This window comes from Pelodiscus sinensis, chromosome 7 (genome assembly GCF_049634645.1).
Source record: "Pelodiscus sinensis isolate JC-2024 chromosome 7, ASM4963464v1, whole genome shotgun sequence".
Lineage (NCBI taxonomy): Eukaryota > Metazoa > Chordata > Testudines > Trionychidae > Pelodiscus > Pelodiscus sinensis.
The window spans coordinates 65,337,845-65,353,565 of NC_134717.1; the positions used below are offsets into that span (position 1 = coordinate 65,337,845).

At 40.3% G+C, this 15,721-nt stretch overlaps 1 protein-coding gene across 13 annotated transcripts in view; it reads right to left on the reverse strand.

The window, feature by feature from the left end:
- PCNT (pericentrin) overlaps nt 1–15,721 on the reverse strand; it is a 179,211-nt gene that overhangs the window by 39,491 nt on the left and 123,999 nt on the right. For all 13 annotated transcript variants that reach the window (XM_075934141.1, XM_075934137.1, XM_075934138.1 and 10 more), the window contains 7 exons: nt 13,706–14,839; nt 11,087–11,248; nt 8,395–8,949; nt 6,115–6,217; nt 4,662–4,816; nt 510–704; nt 247–420 (listed from right to left, as the gene is read on the reverse strand). In XM_075934141.1, coding sequence (XP_075790256.1) covers nt 247–420; nt 510–704; nt 4,662–4,816; nt 6,115–6,217; nt 8,395–8,949; nt 11,087–11,248; nt 13,706–14,839 — 2,478 coding nt within the window. The remainder of the gene's footprint in view (nt 1–246; nt 421–509; nt 705–4,661; nt 4,817–6,114; nt 6,218–8,394; nt 8,950–11,086; nt 11,249–13,705; nt 14,840–15,721) is intronic.

Here is a 15,721-nt window from a genome sequence, read left to right on the forward strand (position 1 = left end):
GATTGGCTAACAAACACTGCCATCAGTATCCCTCAATGAAGTGTAGAGAAAAATGGCAGTCAAAACAAAGCCTTTATAAATATCTATTGCTCTTGACCTGTTTCGACTGCAATTCTGGATTTAAGAGCATAAGAAGTGAGACTGGAAAACGAGGGACACATTCGTGCATTATGCTCATCATTATGGCCTCCACGTTGAAGAGTAACGAAGCGATTTTTAATTGTTAATACTCCAGTGTGGTCTTACTTGTCGTTTTACAATATGCTCCAGTTTTTCCACCAATGATCCTTCATCTCCAGAACCAGGATTGCAAAGGTGTGACTGCAAGTCAATATGAAACACGTTCCGTTCCTTCTCTAGCACACTCTGAACTGCCTGAAGAAGTTCTCCTCTCCAATCAAAACAAGTATCTGAAGATTCCTATAGGATTAAGAGTAACTTTATTAGTATGCATACCTCCCTTAAAATAACAGATCTTTTTTTCGTGCAACACACTTTATCCTGGATACCTTGTCTCCTCTCTCTGCCACTTTTCTAAGGTAGTCCTTCAATGACTGTATTGCATCCAGCAAGGCTAGTCCTTCTTTTTGCCATCCCTCAGCTGCTATAGACTGCTGAATGCTTTTTTGATCACTAAGAGGGAAGGGATGTTCTGACAAAGCCAGTATTCTTCGACTGTCCTCGTATACCATCTTCAGCACAGACTGAAAAGGGATAAAACATTGTTTATAAACTGATGCGATAGTCCCAATATAATCTAAAATGCTAAAAGATAAAGAAAACTTTTTGGAATTTGTGTTTGTACAAATTACATTTAAAACAAAAACCATTACCTTATGTTCAAGAGTGTTTTCTGTCAGAAGGAGCTGTCTGCACTATAAACTTAATTTAAAATAGACTGTTAGAAAGAGGAAGTCATTCACCTCTAACTGGAAGTTCTTCGAGATGCGTGGTCCCTGTGTACATTCTATACACTGAGGTGCATAAACACCATACACCAGCGCCCACTGACCAACATGCATATTGTCTCTGCCTGTCTCATCCCCTCAACTTCTTATAAGCCAGAAACACATTTTTATGGAGCCCCATTCACCCAGACATTATTTTAAGTATGACTGTTGTTTTGATGGTAGCATCTAGAAGCCCAGTCAGACCCAGACCTCACTGCTCCAGGCACTGTACAAACACAAGACAAGAAAATCGTGCCTGCTTCAAAGAATTTACAATGTAAGTATAAATCAAACAACAAGAGGCAGACACAGACGGGGATGGCACAATGAAACAATGAAAGACAATGGTTACTGCATACCAGCAACCTATTAATTGTCAATTTTTTTTTGTAGGCATCACTGCAAATGAATATTTTAAGATGTGATTTGAAGGGGGACAATAGCTGGCTTTGCACAGGTTTACAAAGAAATCCTTCCTTGTATGAGGGGAACAAGAAAGAATATAAAGGTGAATGTTGAAAATATAGCTAGCAGACACTGCAGGTTGGCATTATTAGCAAAATGGAGATAGAAATAGATCTCTCAACAACATATGAGAGAAGACTGATAGCAAAACAGCCCTGAACGTGAAAAAAGTTTGTTAAATGCAAATCTGAAACATGACCTCTATATAATGTCACAGATCCATCACATTTTGACCCGTTTATCAAATAAAGGACCCACAAGAACAAAAATATATTGCCTGGCATTATAAAACTTGAAAGTTTCATACAGCATATGCTTATTTTCCTTAAGTATAATTTCAAGATATCAAAGTTTTGGTTACTCTATTGAAGTTGTCAGGTACATTTATAAAGTTTGGTGCCTTGAGCAATTTGCTACTACAATAAACCAAAATTTATTAAATCTGTTATTATGAAATTAACCCCTATTGTCAATAACGGACATCTAGGGTTGAGTGAAATGAGTCATAAATTGAGCTGTGAGTGTAAAAACACTAAATAGTAACAGGCCCAAGTGTAGAACAGTAACTGGTACTAGGTACTAGCTGTAAAACAGTAATGGGTCCTAGGCATTCGCTGAAAGCACATTCCAAAAAAAATGGTAACAACACCTCATTAAAAAGAACCTTGGTACCCAAACCCCCCCACAGGTAACAGGGACATACCGACCCGAGTTCAGGAAAGGGTCTAAAATGACAGCATGATGGATAGAGATGTTCAATCCTATCTACACTGATCTTCCTTCCTATTTCCTTATCTCCAAATACCATTGTCTTCATTTTATTGATATTCATCATGAGGTGCAGGGTGATGAGTGTAATCTAGATAATATCAGAAGATGGCAACCTGACATGCCAGGAGTGATATGTAACTGGTTTGTACCTATATAAAGTGGTGTCTTAGAAAGGCTGTCTTTGTTCAGCCTAGGGGGCAGTAATGGTTTTGAGGTTATGACTGAGCAGGTCCATTGTCAGGATGTATGTACGCATGGTGGTTCAGTTGAGTCTACCGGCAATTATCACTGTACTTCACAACAATAAACCTGTCCGGGTACCTTTGATCCTGATCTGATTTTCTGGTCTTTGGGGGCTCTCTCAGAGACTGCTGTGTTGACTGCTTGCACAAAGTTAACACAACACACTGGAATGAACACACATGCACACTGCCGTTATCACTGATGTAGCAGGAGACCCGTCAGAACACCACAACGGTGAATTCTATAAGGAGCACGGCAGAGTGGACCAAGTACCTCTCCAATTCCTCATCTATCACAAATAATTTTAGGATAAGGCTCTGAAGCAGAGGGAAAGATAGAAGGTAGTGGAATTCAGCAATGGACCATAGTGACCGTACAAAATAAGTAACCATTCTTCCTTGGGATGATTCTCCCTATGTGCTTTCCCCTCGAGGTGACTCACAAGAAGTATTCATCAAGGAGAAGAGTGCAAGAAACTGATTGAAGGACTCATCTGCCAAAGGAGGCATCTGCTGTCAAAGCTTGCCAGGGCATAACATCTCACAAAGGAACACATGTAGCCCCCGTTCTGCTTTATAGACCTCTTGAAGAGATTTCCTCACAGCAAAGCTCAAGAGGCCACTGGGCTCTGCTCGAGCATGTGGCTGTCGATTTATAGAAAAGCAGGATGATGCCTTTTCCAGATCTTGTCCATCGCCTTCAAACTCACTCTTGCTTTCGCTATTCTAGTCACCATTTCCTTCTTACAGTATAGATCATAAGTCATGTTGCTCCCCAAATATGTGAACTTCTCTACGTTCTCTTGTTCAATCCTATCTACACTGATCTTCCTTCCTATTTCCTTATCTCCAAATACCATTGTCTTCATTTTATTGATATTCATCATCAGTCCATACCACTTCCCTTCCCCATTTAGCACCTGCACCGTTCTCGCTAGCTTCTCTTCATCTTCCCCGATAATTATATCATCTGCGATCCCCAAGTTGTTAATTCTCATCCCATGCACCGATATCCCTTCTACCTCTTCCTTGATCTTGTCCATTACTCTCTCTAGGTGCGTGTGTATTTAGCAGCATGTTGTACATGTGAGACATGGGTGATAACGAAAGATTCAAAGAGAAGGATATTGGCATTCAAGAGGAGTTGTTATAGAAAGATCCTGAGAATAGGATGGATGCACAATGTCACCAACGAGGAATTATATAGGAAGATACAGCCAAAAGAGAGCCTACTGCAGAAGATTATACAACGGAAGTTACAGCTATTTGGGCATGTCTGCAGAATGAACGATGGGCAAAAAAGTGAAGATCCTGGTATTCGGCATAAAGGATGGTCCAAATAGGAGAGGCAGACCCCACAGAGAATTGGGTAGATGATATAGTAGATTGGTGCGGAGCTAGTCTACAGAAACTAAGCCACTCTGCACTGGACAGGGAAAGAGTGAAGGAAATAGTGAGGGAGGTATCAGACACCAACAGGCATTGAGCCCATGGCTGATGATGATGAGGATGATGCCTGAAATCCACTTAGCTTTCTTCTTGTGTACATCTGGTAAAGGAGACAAATCGTTCAAGGGATTTTCTGACGGGTTTTGTTTTCTGTAGGTAGAAAGCCAAAACTCAGACATTCAGAGTGTGAAACTTTCTGTTCTCCCTGGGGGCATGTGACTTTCAGTAAAAGACAGGTAAGCTAATGATATGGCTCAGATGGAATTCTGACATCTTCAGAATGAACTTAGGATATAGCAATGTATGGAGCTACTAGCTCTTGTACACTTTTCATGGAGAAACATCTTATTCCTCCATCTGTCATTCAGTGGAATGCTTCCCCTCTCTCCAAGTACTGGAGACAGTTAAGTACTAATGCTAGTGAAGCCTGACAACAAACCATGCCCCGCTGCTATCATGGGACACCTGCACCACTAGGATGTAAGACTCAATTCGAGTAGCAGGATGGGGCACCACCCCACTTCATTGAGAGCAACTATGACTCCATGGAAGAAAAGCAAGACAATGCAGTACACTTCCCACTAGACAGAGCCAGGGGAAAGAAAAATGGGCAGGAAGAGGACCTTATTGCAACCAACTCAAGAGAGAAATCATTACAGCATAATAAAATGAGCAGCTGACTTATAGCTAACTGTTTTACATAATTTGCAGTTACGTATGTTTTGCTTTAAGGTGAGAGACCACAGTAAGTTCTTGGTACACTAGCTTTCCTATCACATATTACCTTTAATTGTGGTGAAATTGTTTCTATTTCTTTCACTGGGTTCATTGGATCTTGAAATATTCCGCAGCACTGCAGATAAGCCATGAAACTAGCATCTATGTGGTCATTTGTTTCTACCTCCTGATTTAATTTAGCTGCCATCTCTGAACTGGTATCTGAAAACAGACACAAAAAAGTATTTCAGACCAAACAAATCTGTTGTAGTGCGACCATAAACACAGACACACAAAAATGTAGATTCCATAGTCAAAAGTCCTTCCGGCTTTCAATAATTAGAAAAGCTGTCCGCTTCTGTTTTATCCCAGAACAGAACCCACCTACGATCATAAGGAAAGCGTTCCATCATCTGAAATACTTGGTCTAAGAAACCTACATATCAGCTGGGGGAATGGCAGCGCAAGGAAGCACCCACTTGGAGGCTTTCCCTGTTGTTTCCACAGGCCGTAAGCACAGAGCCAGGGGACAGCATATAGCCAGTAAGTGCCCCCCATCCCTCCAAGGCCAGAGCTCACATTCCCACCGAGACCATGCAGCTTAACCCTGCTTCTTCACTTCCTATTCCTTCCCAGACCTCACATCCCACCTGCATCTCATCTCCCAGCCAGACACGCAGCCCGCTATTGCACCCAACCTCCTACCACGCTCCTACATCTAACCTCTCCCACAACCCACTCCTACACTCTCACACTAGAACTCCACCCCCTCCTGTGTCTATTTTGATATCATGGGTGGTCTGCGGGAAGGGGAAGGCAGGTGGGAGCTGATGCTCGGGAGAAGCTGACTTTCAATCTGGCTCCCCGTGTGTATGGGCTCCAGTGGAACCGCCTGCCCCCCGCACTGCTATTAGAGGCAGCAGTGGTGCAAGCAGGAACTGGTACTTAAAAGTCAGCTCCCTGCGATCACCAGCTCCCGCCTGCCCCTGCATGTAAAGGTGTAACTGCTGAAAAATTCTCTGTACATGTTTACAAAAATAAACATTTGTTAACATCCCTGAAATCTACTACAAACATTTTAAGTATCTCAGTCTGGGAGAGCCTATAATCAAATGTAAGTTTCTTTCAGGGTGTTACCAGATTGAGAAAGAGGGTGAAGATTGGGTTGTGCTCTATTACCCGGCTCTGACCTAAATACCATACTTGTCTATTTAGCTGCTTGAGATCAATCAGAGATAGGTCTCAACCACTGAAGCCAAGTGAAAGGTGTTATCTGCATCTATGGTAGGACAAAGGTCATTATTAGACTGACTAGCTAGAACACCCTGGCCTCTTTCTAGCATAAACAAGGTAAGAAGTGTTACTTTTCCAAACAGTCGCAATATCTGAAGTAGGTTACATTCTTCAACTCAGACACACACAAATGAAAGAAAATACTTCTTGAGATATATTTTGGATCTCACTAACATTATCATAAAACAGAATGACTTATGCATTAACGAATAGAAATTAAGACTCACGGCTGCCATATCCATCACTTGCCCCCTCCAGACCAGACATTGTTGAACCTAGGTCATCTTGTGAATCGCATGGAGTTAAAGTGAAGTCGTCAACGTCTCCCACCTGTTGGAATGTTCATACCCAACATGAATTGGAGTCAGGAGTCATTTCTGGCATTAATAGATCCAGCTACACTCTCCTTACTATTTAAAATCATCCCTAAATGACTGAATTCTTACAAAACATTAAATTAATTACCGTATTCATGCTAGTATGTGTCATAATTAAGGCTATGTACAGAGTTCCTTTGTAAGCTTCTCCCACCCATTTTCGCTTAGTTCTAATAGCTTTTAAAAATTCCCTTTAGGTCTAAAGCTTTGGATACTTGGCCTTAGCCAACATGTGAATTTTGGGAGCAAATTTAGGGAAAAACCCATTCAGCTACTTGTCAGTTATGAGAGAATTCAGGAACTATAATATTAAACATATGCTTTTACTCTCCTATACAAAAAACGTTGAAAAAATGCCTTCTGTTCTTGAGAGCAGAGAATACGAAAGGTAAGTTATAAGATAACTGCAGGGACTCCTGTACTCCCTAGGATAATCTCGTGAATGGAACTGTAGAATGTTTAATTTAAATTTTACATTTAAGGTTTCTGAAACCATTGCAAGATGCACCAAATTACAAAGTTTTCATTTAAAAAAAAAGCTGCTTTTCTGCTGACAAAAAGGCTGTACAATTACCATTTGATTACTACACATTCAGTTAAATATTAAATCGTTATTAAAAAAGCAATCTGATGCCTATTCAGAAAGTTTGATCATGACTGTTTTCCAAAGAAAAGTGCTCTGATGGGCATGGCACTGAACTGGGACTCAAGAGGTCTCAGCTCAATTCCCAGTGTTGCCACAGGCATCCTGCCTGATCCTGGATCAGCCAATCACTGGGAGTCTTTCTACTGATTTTAATAGACATTGGATCAGGCTCTCTCTATCTCAGTTCCGCATCTTCAAAATTGAGATATTTCTTTTCTCCCACCCTTTCCCTGTCCTGTCTATTTAGATACGAGAGATTCAAGACAGGGACTCTCTCTTACTAGTGCATGCAGAGCAGCATGCCTACTATAGCCTATGTTAGAGACTGTAGGCATTATTATAATATTATCAAAGGAAACTTCCTGTGGAACTTGCGGATGAGGCTGTGATAGGTTCTCTCATATTGAGGGCTGGGTCTGTAATGCAATTTCACTGCACCAAGTAGAGGGAGGGAGACTCATGTTTATCAATACCACACCAGTTTCCCATAAACTCTGTATATTACAACTCAGGAGATACATAATTAAAATCATTCCTCCAAGAAGTAATTTAGAGCATGGCCTTTGCCTTTTTATACAATTGCACAGAGCCTAGAATACTGCTGGCACCACTAGAACATCGGTAGTGCCGACTTTAAAAAAATATATAAATTACAATATAATCAAGCTCATCGGAAGAAGTGGACTTTGCCCACGAAAGCTCATGATACGAGATTTTATATTATATTTTATATATATATATATATATATATATATATATATATATATATATATATATATATTGTTCATCTGTAAGGTGCCACAGGACTACTTATTTTTCAAGTTACAGACTAATACGGGTACCCTTCTGAGAAACAATTTGAGAAGATACTCCTCAAACAAAACCGATCTTTAAAAAACCAAGTAAAAATATTCACCAGCAGACAACGGTTGCAATAAGTTAAAGACTACCATGACACCGGGTAAACTCTTCTTTGAACGCAATTCATTACATTTGGAATTTCAAACAGTCACAATCTTACTGTGGCCTTCCCTTTTGAATTGCCAGGCCTAACGGAGTCCCATCGCTGTGAACTTTTGGTGCATTCATGGTATTCATGAACTTCAGAAAGTTCACCAAAAAAGAACCCATATCCTATTACCGTTATATATATTCCAGCAATCATCTAGTCGTGATGAAAGACATTCTCTACCTTGAGGGTCTTATACTTCAATTTAGATTTGAGAAAACTGTTTTCACTTACAGAGACAGAGCAGTGGTAAAATGATGTTTCAATACAGCCTAAAGTATGCTTCACTGTCCCCAACCAGGAAATGAACAAATAAAAGATGACTGCTATGACACAGTATCCTTTCTTCTTGATGTACATTTAGCAATATTAGTTTCCATGGGAACACACAGAGCACATGACCCAGCAATAAAGCTTATGGAGGGGGAGGGAAGGAAGCATTTTATATTTAATGTTTTTAAAAAATTATAATTACCAGAATCCTTTTTTCCATATCTTGGTACTCAGCACCTGAGTAGGTACTTTCAGACAAAGCTGGAGACTTTAAATCTAGTCTGGCCACTGCCCCCTCATTGGTATTAGCATACAGACTTGGATATCCTGAAAGTCCAGGTGTTTCTCCTTCAATGACAGATGATTTGTTGGGCATCATTTCAAAGTCTGTGCTGTGTACACTATTCACTTCCGAGAAGGGAGTTAAGTGAAGACTTGGTTGAAGTTCAGTGCTTGTCTCCTGCTTTCTCACAATCTCAGGTGAGTCCCATGAAGTCATATCCATGACTAAACCTTCAAAGTCTTGAGGTGTCTCTTCAGCATGCGCTGTATTGTGTAAAAGATTGTTCAACTTGCATTTCATTGAGTCTGGAGTTTGATGAAATGCCAAGATTTGCTGACACTGCTTTTTCAGATCCTCTCTGGGTTTGTCTGTCATCTCTGCTTTCTGAATCAGGAGTGTGTCCTGCAGTTGCTTAATCTGAGCTTTTAGATTTCCACTGTGAGTCTTCAAGTCCGCTATAGCTGCCTCCTTCTCCTACAGTGAAACAACACACACACCTATTCATTTTTTTTCAATTCAAATAAAAGTTCCCACAAGAGCAAAAATTACTAAGCTTCTGAGTTTTTTTTTAAAGAAAATAAATGTGTTATTAATCTTAGCTATGATTTCAAGAACTCTGAAATAATTCAACATATTTTCTCATGCCATTTTGGCTTTTCTATTACCTGCAAGCGACGATAAATGAACGCATCTGCTTTTCAAAATAACTATCGTAGTTAAAAGGAATATTTAATATAGTTCATTATTTTATTAGTACACTACAGAGCAACATGTAAAAAGTGAACTGTTGGTGGCCATTTTTAAAGATTACATCCCATTTAGGTTTCATTGGCATAGTGAAATGGAGCTAGCCAGGTTTTCGTTGGATGTCTATTTTTTAAGCAGAGATGTCAAAACACATTTACCACTGCATTATATGACATCTCCACTGAAGCAGGGCTTATGCTGGAGAGAAGGGACTTTCCCACCCAGTTCTACAGAACTGAACTAGTCATTAAAAAATTAAATTTATTCCAAAACAGAGAAAGAACAGGTTAAGGAAGATTGAAATATTTTAGATGTTTTCAAGCTGGCACATCCTGATAACATTTATCCTAGGATACTTAAGGAACTACCAGAAGCACTCTTGGCACCATACACAAGGAACGGTGAGACCCCCGAGAGCTGGAGAAGGGCAAACAAAGTCCCTATCTTTAAAAGGGAGCACAAAGAGAACTCCAAGTTAGGCTGACAGGTCTATAATTCTCTGATTCATGGAGAGCTACAGGAACAAGTTATTTAACAATTATAAGCTGCTAGAGCAGGGGTGAGCAAACTTTTTGGCCTGAGGGCAACATTGGGGTTCATTAAGCATATGGAGAGCAAGTTAGCAATGGCTGTGCCTCCCCAGACAGCTAAGCATAGCCTAGTCCCTGCCCAACCTCTCTGAACCCAACCACTCCCCCCGGAACCACCCCAGCTCTCCACTCCCTGACCACACCGCCTGGAATACTGAAGCTGGCATTACTGCAACTGACCACCTGGAGCACTGGGGTGGGCAGCACTGAAGCCACGCCACCCGAAGTATTGGGGCTGGCAGGATGCAAAGCACGCCAACCAGACACTGGGAAGCTGAGGCAGTGGGGAGGGAAGGGGTTGGGCGCCCGGGGGCCGGACAGAAGGGTCTAGTGAGCCAGGCCATAGTTTGCCCACTCTGCACTAGAAGGTAACTGGGTCCTAAGGAATAGCTTGCATGGGTCGGTCACAAACAAATAATTTCAAACCGCTGAATTTCCTTCTTCCGCGTGTTTCCTGGCCTAGTAAATGAGAGAAGGCAGTAAATGTAATAGATGGTGATTCTAGTTAAGCTTCTGACACAAACCTACGTCACATTCAGATGCTGATTAATTGTGCCCCCTAGTCACTGAAGGTAGGGCAAGAAATCATCAGCTTAATCTGCAGCAAGGGAGGTTTAGGTTAGATACTAGGAAACACTTGTCAACTACATAAGCAATTAAATTCTGGAACAGATTTCCAAAGGAGCTTTTGGGATCCCCAGCATCGGAGGTTGGACAAAACCCCATCAGGAATATGGATGTAAAAATCGAGTAAAAAAAGTTAACTGGTTAAACAATTTCATTTTAATCATTTAATCAGTTAACCATGGAGGGCTGGTGGGCCCCAGCAGCAGGGGTCCTACAGCCAGCCTGCCATGGGCAACAGGCTGCTCTGGCCCTGCTGGAGCCACTGTGGCCGGGGTCCTGTGGCCGAGAGGGCTGATCCTGCCGGTCTAGCCCTCTGGTTAATCAGTTACCAGGTAAGCATGCTAGTAAACCTAATGCATATCAAATAACCATTTAACTGTTTAACCCTTTAGAGCTCTAAACAGGAATGCTGCAGGTGTACTTGGTCTTGCCCACGCACAGCAGGCTGCACTTAGTAATGTCCCTTCCAGTTCTAGTTTCTATCATTTAAATCTCCTGTAACCAAATTGCCTTGGGTGCAAATCCTCAGCCAAGTGCACTGTGCACAGACTGGCTGCAGGGTTTCTCAGCTGTTTGGAAGTGGTAATGATGGAAAAAGTGCCCAATCAGCTCTTGGTCCCATCTACCTAATTACTATTCCAACATACCTTTATGTCTTCCAGGAATTTATCCCTCTGTTCTTCACTTAATTCCAATTGCTTTTTCACACAGTCTAATTCAGACTTCAGTTCTTCCTGATGCAATGTCATCTTCGCAATTAGATCTTTGTGATGTTCTGAAGTGTCTGTAGCCTCTAACTGTACTAGAATCTTTAAAAGAAAAAAATGTGGGTTGCTCTTTTAAAAAGTGAGCTATTTCCATATTGATGGGATTTTATTTTCTGTCACTTTTGGAATTCCTATCCAAGCATCAACAACAATTGTCATTTTAAAAAAAAGAGTCAACTTCCCATAAACAACAATATTCCTATCCAAGTGTTGGTAATTTATGGGGATTAAACAAAAATGTGTTTGAAGTTATTATTTTATCTATTTATGTTACACAAGGCAGAGGATGAGGACAGATACACTTCACATTAGGGGAGGATTTTACCACACTTGCTTCAGTACAGTCTGTGTGGTTCTACTTATAAACCCACGCAATGTGTTTAGCACAATACCATAAACAATTTGAGCTTTTAGTAATGTTTACCAATACCAACTTGAGATCAAATAATTATAGTCCTACGTCAGATAGCAGTAGCAACACTACCTTCCATGTTGATGCCAGAATGCAGGTTTGCTATTTATGAAATCACTCATTACAATAAAGATATGAAGAGAAGAATAAAACACATGCATTACGCATAGCTGTATAAAACAACTACCCTCTCTAATACTAAGTAAATTCGGACAGGCCATGTGGTCTAGTGGTTTGGAAAAAAGATGGAACCAGGAAGCCTGAGTTCTCGTCTTGGTCTGCCACCGATCTGCTGTGACATATTCTACAATGTCACTTCACCTCGCTGTGCCTCTGTTTTCCCACCTACTCTCTGTATCTCTCCATCTATCTGTACATCTAAGTCCTCTGTAACAATCATACCAGATGCTTGTATAGAGCCTAGCACAATGGAGTACTGATCTCAGTTAAGAACCCTAATCATTTATGTAATACAAATAACTATGAAAACATTTGCTTGACTGAAGGATGAATACTTCCTATAACTACTTAAGAAGGTGCGGAGCCATGGTACAGAAGCGTGAAAAGCAATTTCAGGCTGTATTAGTGATTATCATGTCCAGTGTGTACCTGAAGAAAACAGGAACGCAACATCAGTGAAGTCTAGTTAAATTCACTATTGCCATCTCAGTGTTAAGCTACAAAAGCCTTACTAGTCTAGCATTAAGCTACAAAAGCCTAACTACCCTCACTACTCCAAATGATATTAACAGAGTAATTTCTCAACTAGTAATGAGCTGTATACCCTTGTGATATTTGCACTAAGTAACATGTTAAAGTAGTATGATGTAACTATAATGTTTTATGACATCACAACAGGTGTGCATGTGTATGTTTTGTATCACTAGTGCTTTAATTAATGCTCTAGTTATTTTGTTTAAATCTAATTTTTTTGCCCTGAATTGGACATTTTAGAGATTATAATAATGTCAGAACATAACTAGCATCTGGTCTAAAGAAAGCTTCTTCCCTGGCAATCTATACGAGTATAGTCCTTTCTAAGTGGGCTCCCCAAAGCACAAAAAGATCTCCACACAGTATGTCCATTCATGTACCCAATTTCTTTCCCTACACAAGCGCTTAACCAGAGCAGGTTTGCTATGCGTAGTTCTGATACCATTTAGAATTCTTTGCTATATTCCATCCCTTAACCAGGAAGCAAAGCAAAACATGCTCCAGAGAAGTGCTCTCCAGGTTAGGACATCTAATTAAATAGACTGATATCAAATGATCTTCTCTAATCAACTAATTCTACACAGAAGGAGAAAAGGGAACTTTGGTGATGTGTCCTCACAGTTTTTTGCCTGTCTCAAATTTTAGAAAAAAAGCTACCAAAAAGTTGTTAAGTAGCTTTCCAAGACTACCACAACACAAGCATTCATGTATCGCAATGTTGATCTCTTCAGCTTATCTACGTTCACACTATTGGTGCTCAAAATATTTACCTTCATCCTTTATTAAAATGGAGAATGATAAAGGAAACTTGCCACCACAGGAAACTGTGTCCTTAGTGAAAGCACCAAATAGCTCAATCTACATGTTTTATGCAGTGACAACTACTGCACTAGCATCATCAGACCAATGAATTTAATACTAGTTGATGCCTAGAATCAGAGTTAAACATATCACTTTACAATTTAACTTTTAGACTCACCCAGTGTACGTCTGCACTGTGGCACTATTTTGGGATACTTCCGGTATCCCAAAATAGCTATTCCACATCTCTGAAGCATCTTTTACTTCAAAATATAATGGGCTTGCTATTCTGACGTTTCTGTTGACCTCATTCCACGAAGAGTAAGGGACATTTCAGAATAGTGGCTTATTTTGAAATTTGGTGCTGTGTAGACAGCACAAAATTACGAAATAAGCTATTTCAAAATTAACTCAAAATAAGCTACGCAATTTGCATAGCTCAAATTGCATATCTTATTTCAAGCTAACGGTGCAGTATAGATGCACTCCCAGAGAAAGAAATACAAATGCACTACATCAGAGAAGACTTAACTCTAACATTTAAAATAAGTTGGTAAAATAATAATGCACACCGATTTATCACTTTGGGAAACCACAGCTGCAAATAACTGCTCAGTATTTGCTTCAACTTCTTCTCCCACTTTCTCCATTCCTTTAGTATGAACCTGAATGCCTCTTTCTTGTTTTAAGACCAGTTTATGAAGTTTAGCTTCTTGATCATTACATGGCTCCTTTTCTTTGAAAGATTCCAGCTGTGAATAAAGGTCATCTCTTTCAGAGCTCAGGACACTGAGTTCTTTCAAATACTCCTGGATCTGATCTTTCAGTTTTGTAGCATTTGCTTGAAGTTCATCTATTTCTCTCTGGTAAACCACTTCTTTTTGATTCACTGTTTGAACCTTGAAAACAAGCCTGGAGATTTCTGACTGAAGAGTGTGAACTTTTTCAGCCTCAGTTTTCTGATACACATCTTTTTTTAACAATTCATCTTCAAGTATTGCAATTTTCTCTGCTAGGTGCTGTAATTCAGCTGTCTCTACTACTCTCTGCTCTGCTACTGTCTTGATCTTCAGATCTCTCTCTAAAAGAGTTGCTTCTCTTGCTTTCAATGTACCTTCAAGTTCTTGAATGCGAGTGGACATAATCTCCATTTCACCATCACTTTGGGAGAGGTGTGTTCTTAGAAAGTTGTACTCCTCCTGTAGTGCATCATATTGTATTCTTAGGGATGCTAACTCTGCAAAGTGCTGCCTTGAAGACTCCTGGCTGCTTTGAAGGCTCTCTTCTAAAATTTCCATTTCCATTTTAAACTGAGCTTCCTTCTCTTCAAGTAGCTGCTGCAGGGCTTCTCTAGCAGAAGAGACAAGTTCTAGTTCTTCCTGAATCTCCTTCAGGTTGGAAGGTAGCAACACAGTATTCTTATTCTTATCTGAATGCTCCTGAATGTCTAGTGATCCTTTCTTCAGTTCACTGTGAAGGTTCTCTGCCTGCTCCTCCAATTTAAGCAGGTTAAGGCTTTCTTGACTATCACTAACTTCACGACAGATAGGCCCAAGTTGTATCAGTTCCTTTTGAAGCTTCTCAATTACTCCATGAAGCTGCTCTACCTCTTCTGCTTTATCCCTATGCAGTCGTTCCTGGTCACCACGAAGGTGCTCAACAAGTAACCTGAGTTCAGCGATTTCAGATTTTCCATTTTCCATGACCTGAGAGAAAGAACAAGACCAAAATGCCAATGGATATACAAAGTTACTTTTGTTGAATTCGCACCATTAAAAAGTTAATTTACTAAAGCAACTTACATGCTACTGCAATTACTCGAAGGACCACATCTTCAAGCAGCCAGTCAATAAAACATTTAATAAAGGCGAGGCTTGAAAACTTTACCTTTTATCTTGAAGCTAAAACACTAACTTCATTATATAGACAATGCTCCTGCCCCAAATACATTCCATGATGAGAAGGGCACTTCTCTCCCTCTCACAGCTGGAAAGGGTGGGGCCACTCATCTTCCCCAAAAAAGGTTGTCTGAGGACCTGGGTTTCAGGGACAACCCCACCCTGTCCCCCAAAATGAAATTATCACAATCACTTCATTGTTAAGTGTGCTCACTTTTAGAAGTTCAATTTTCCTTCCCTTTCTGGCTGCTGAAAAATCAGGACTCTGGAGAGCTAAATATTTATTTTTAAGTATTAACAAAACATGTACTATCCAACGGCATAATACTCACTAGCGTTTTGAAAAGGGGTTTTTGTAACATTTGATTTTAGAATAATTTAACGGAAACACATGTATTTTCAACAACCGCTTAACTTCAAGACTAAGAATTAAGCAGCTTCTCCCCTGAGCAACATGTGTCACAGGAGAGAGGGTAAAAAACAACACCTCTGAAAACGCATCTTTGGGATGGGAAATCTTCCTAGACAGCTCCATGTAGCCATCCCTCACCCCTCTACAGCTTACAATTTGAACTGCTGTACTCTGTACTACCAAGGTATTTTTGTCAGGTATGTTTAAGGGGAAGGAAAGTGCTGTTTAATGCACTATTCTCTCAGAGCGCCACAAGTCACAATGCAATCTTCTAAGCA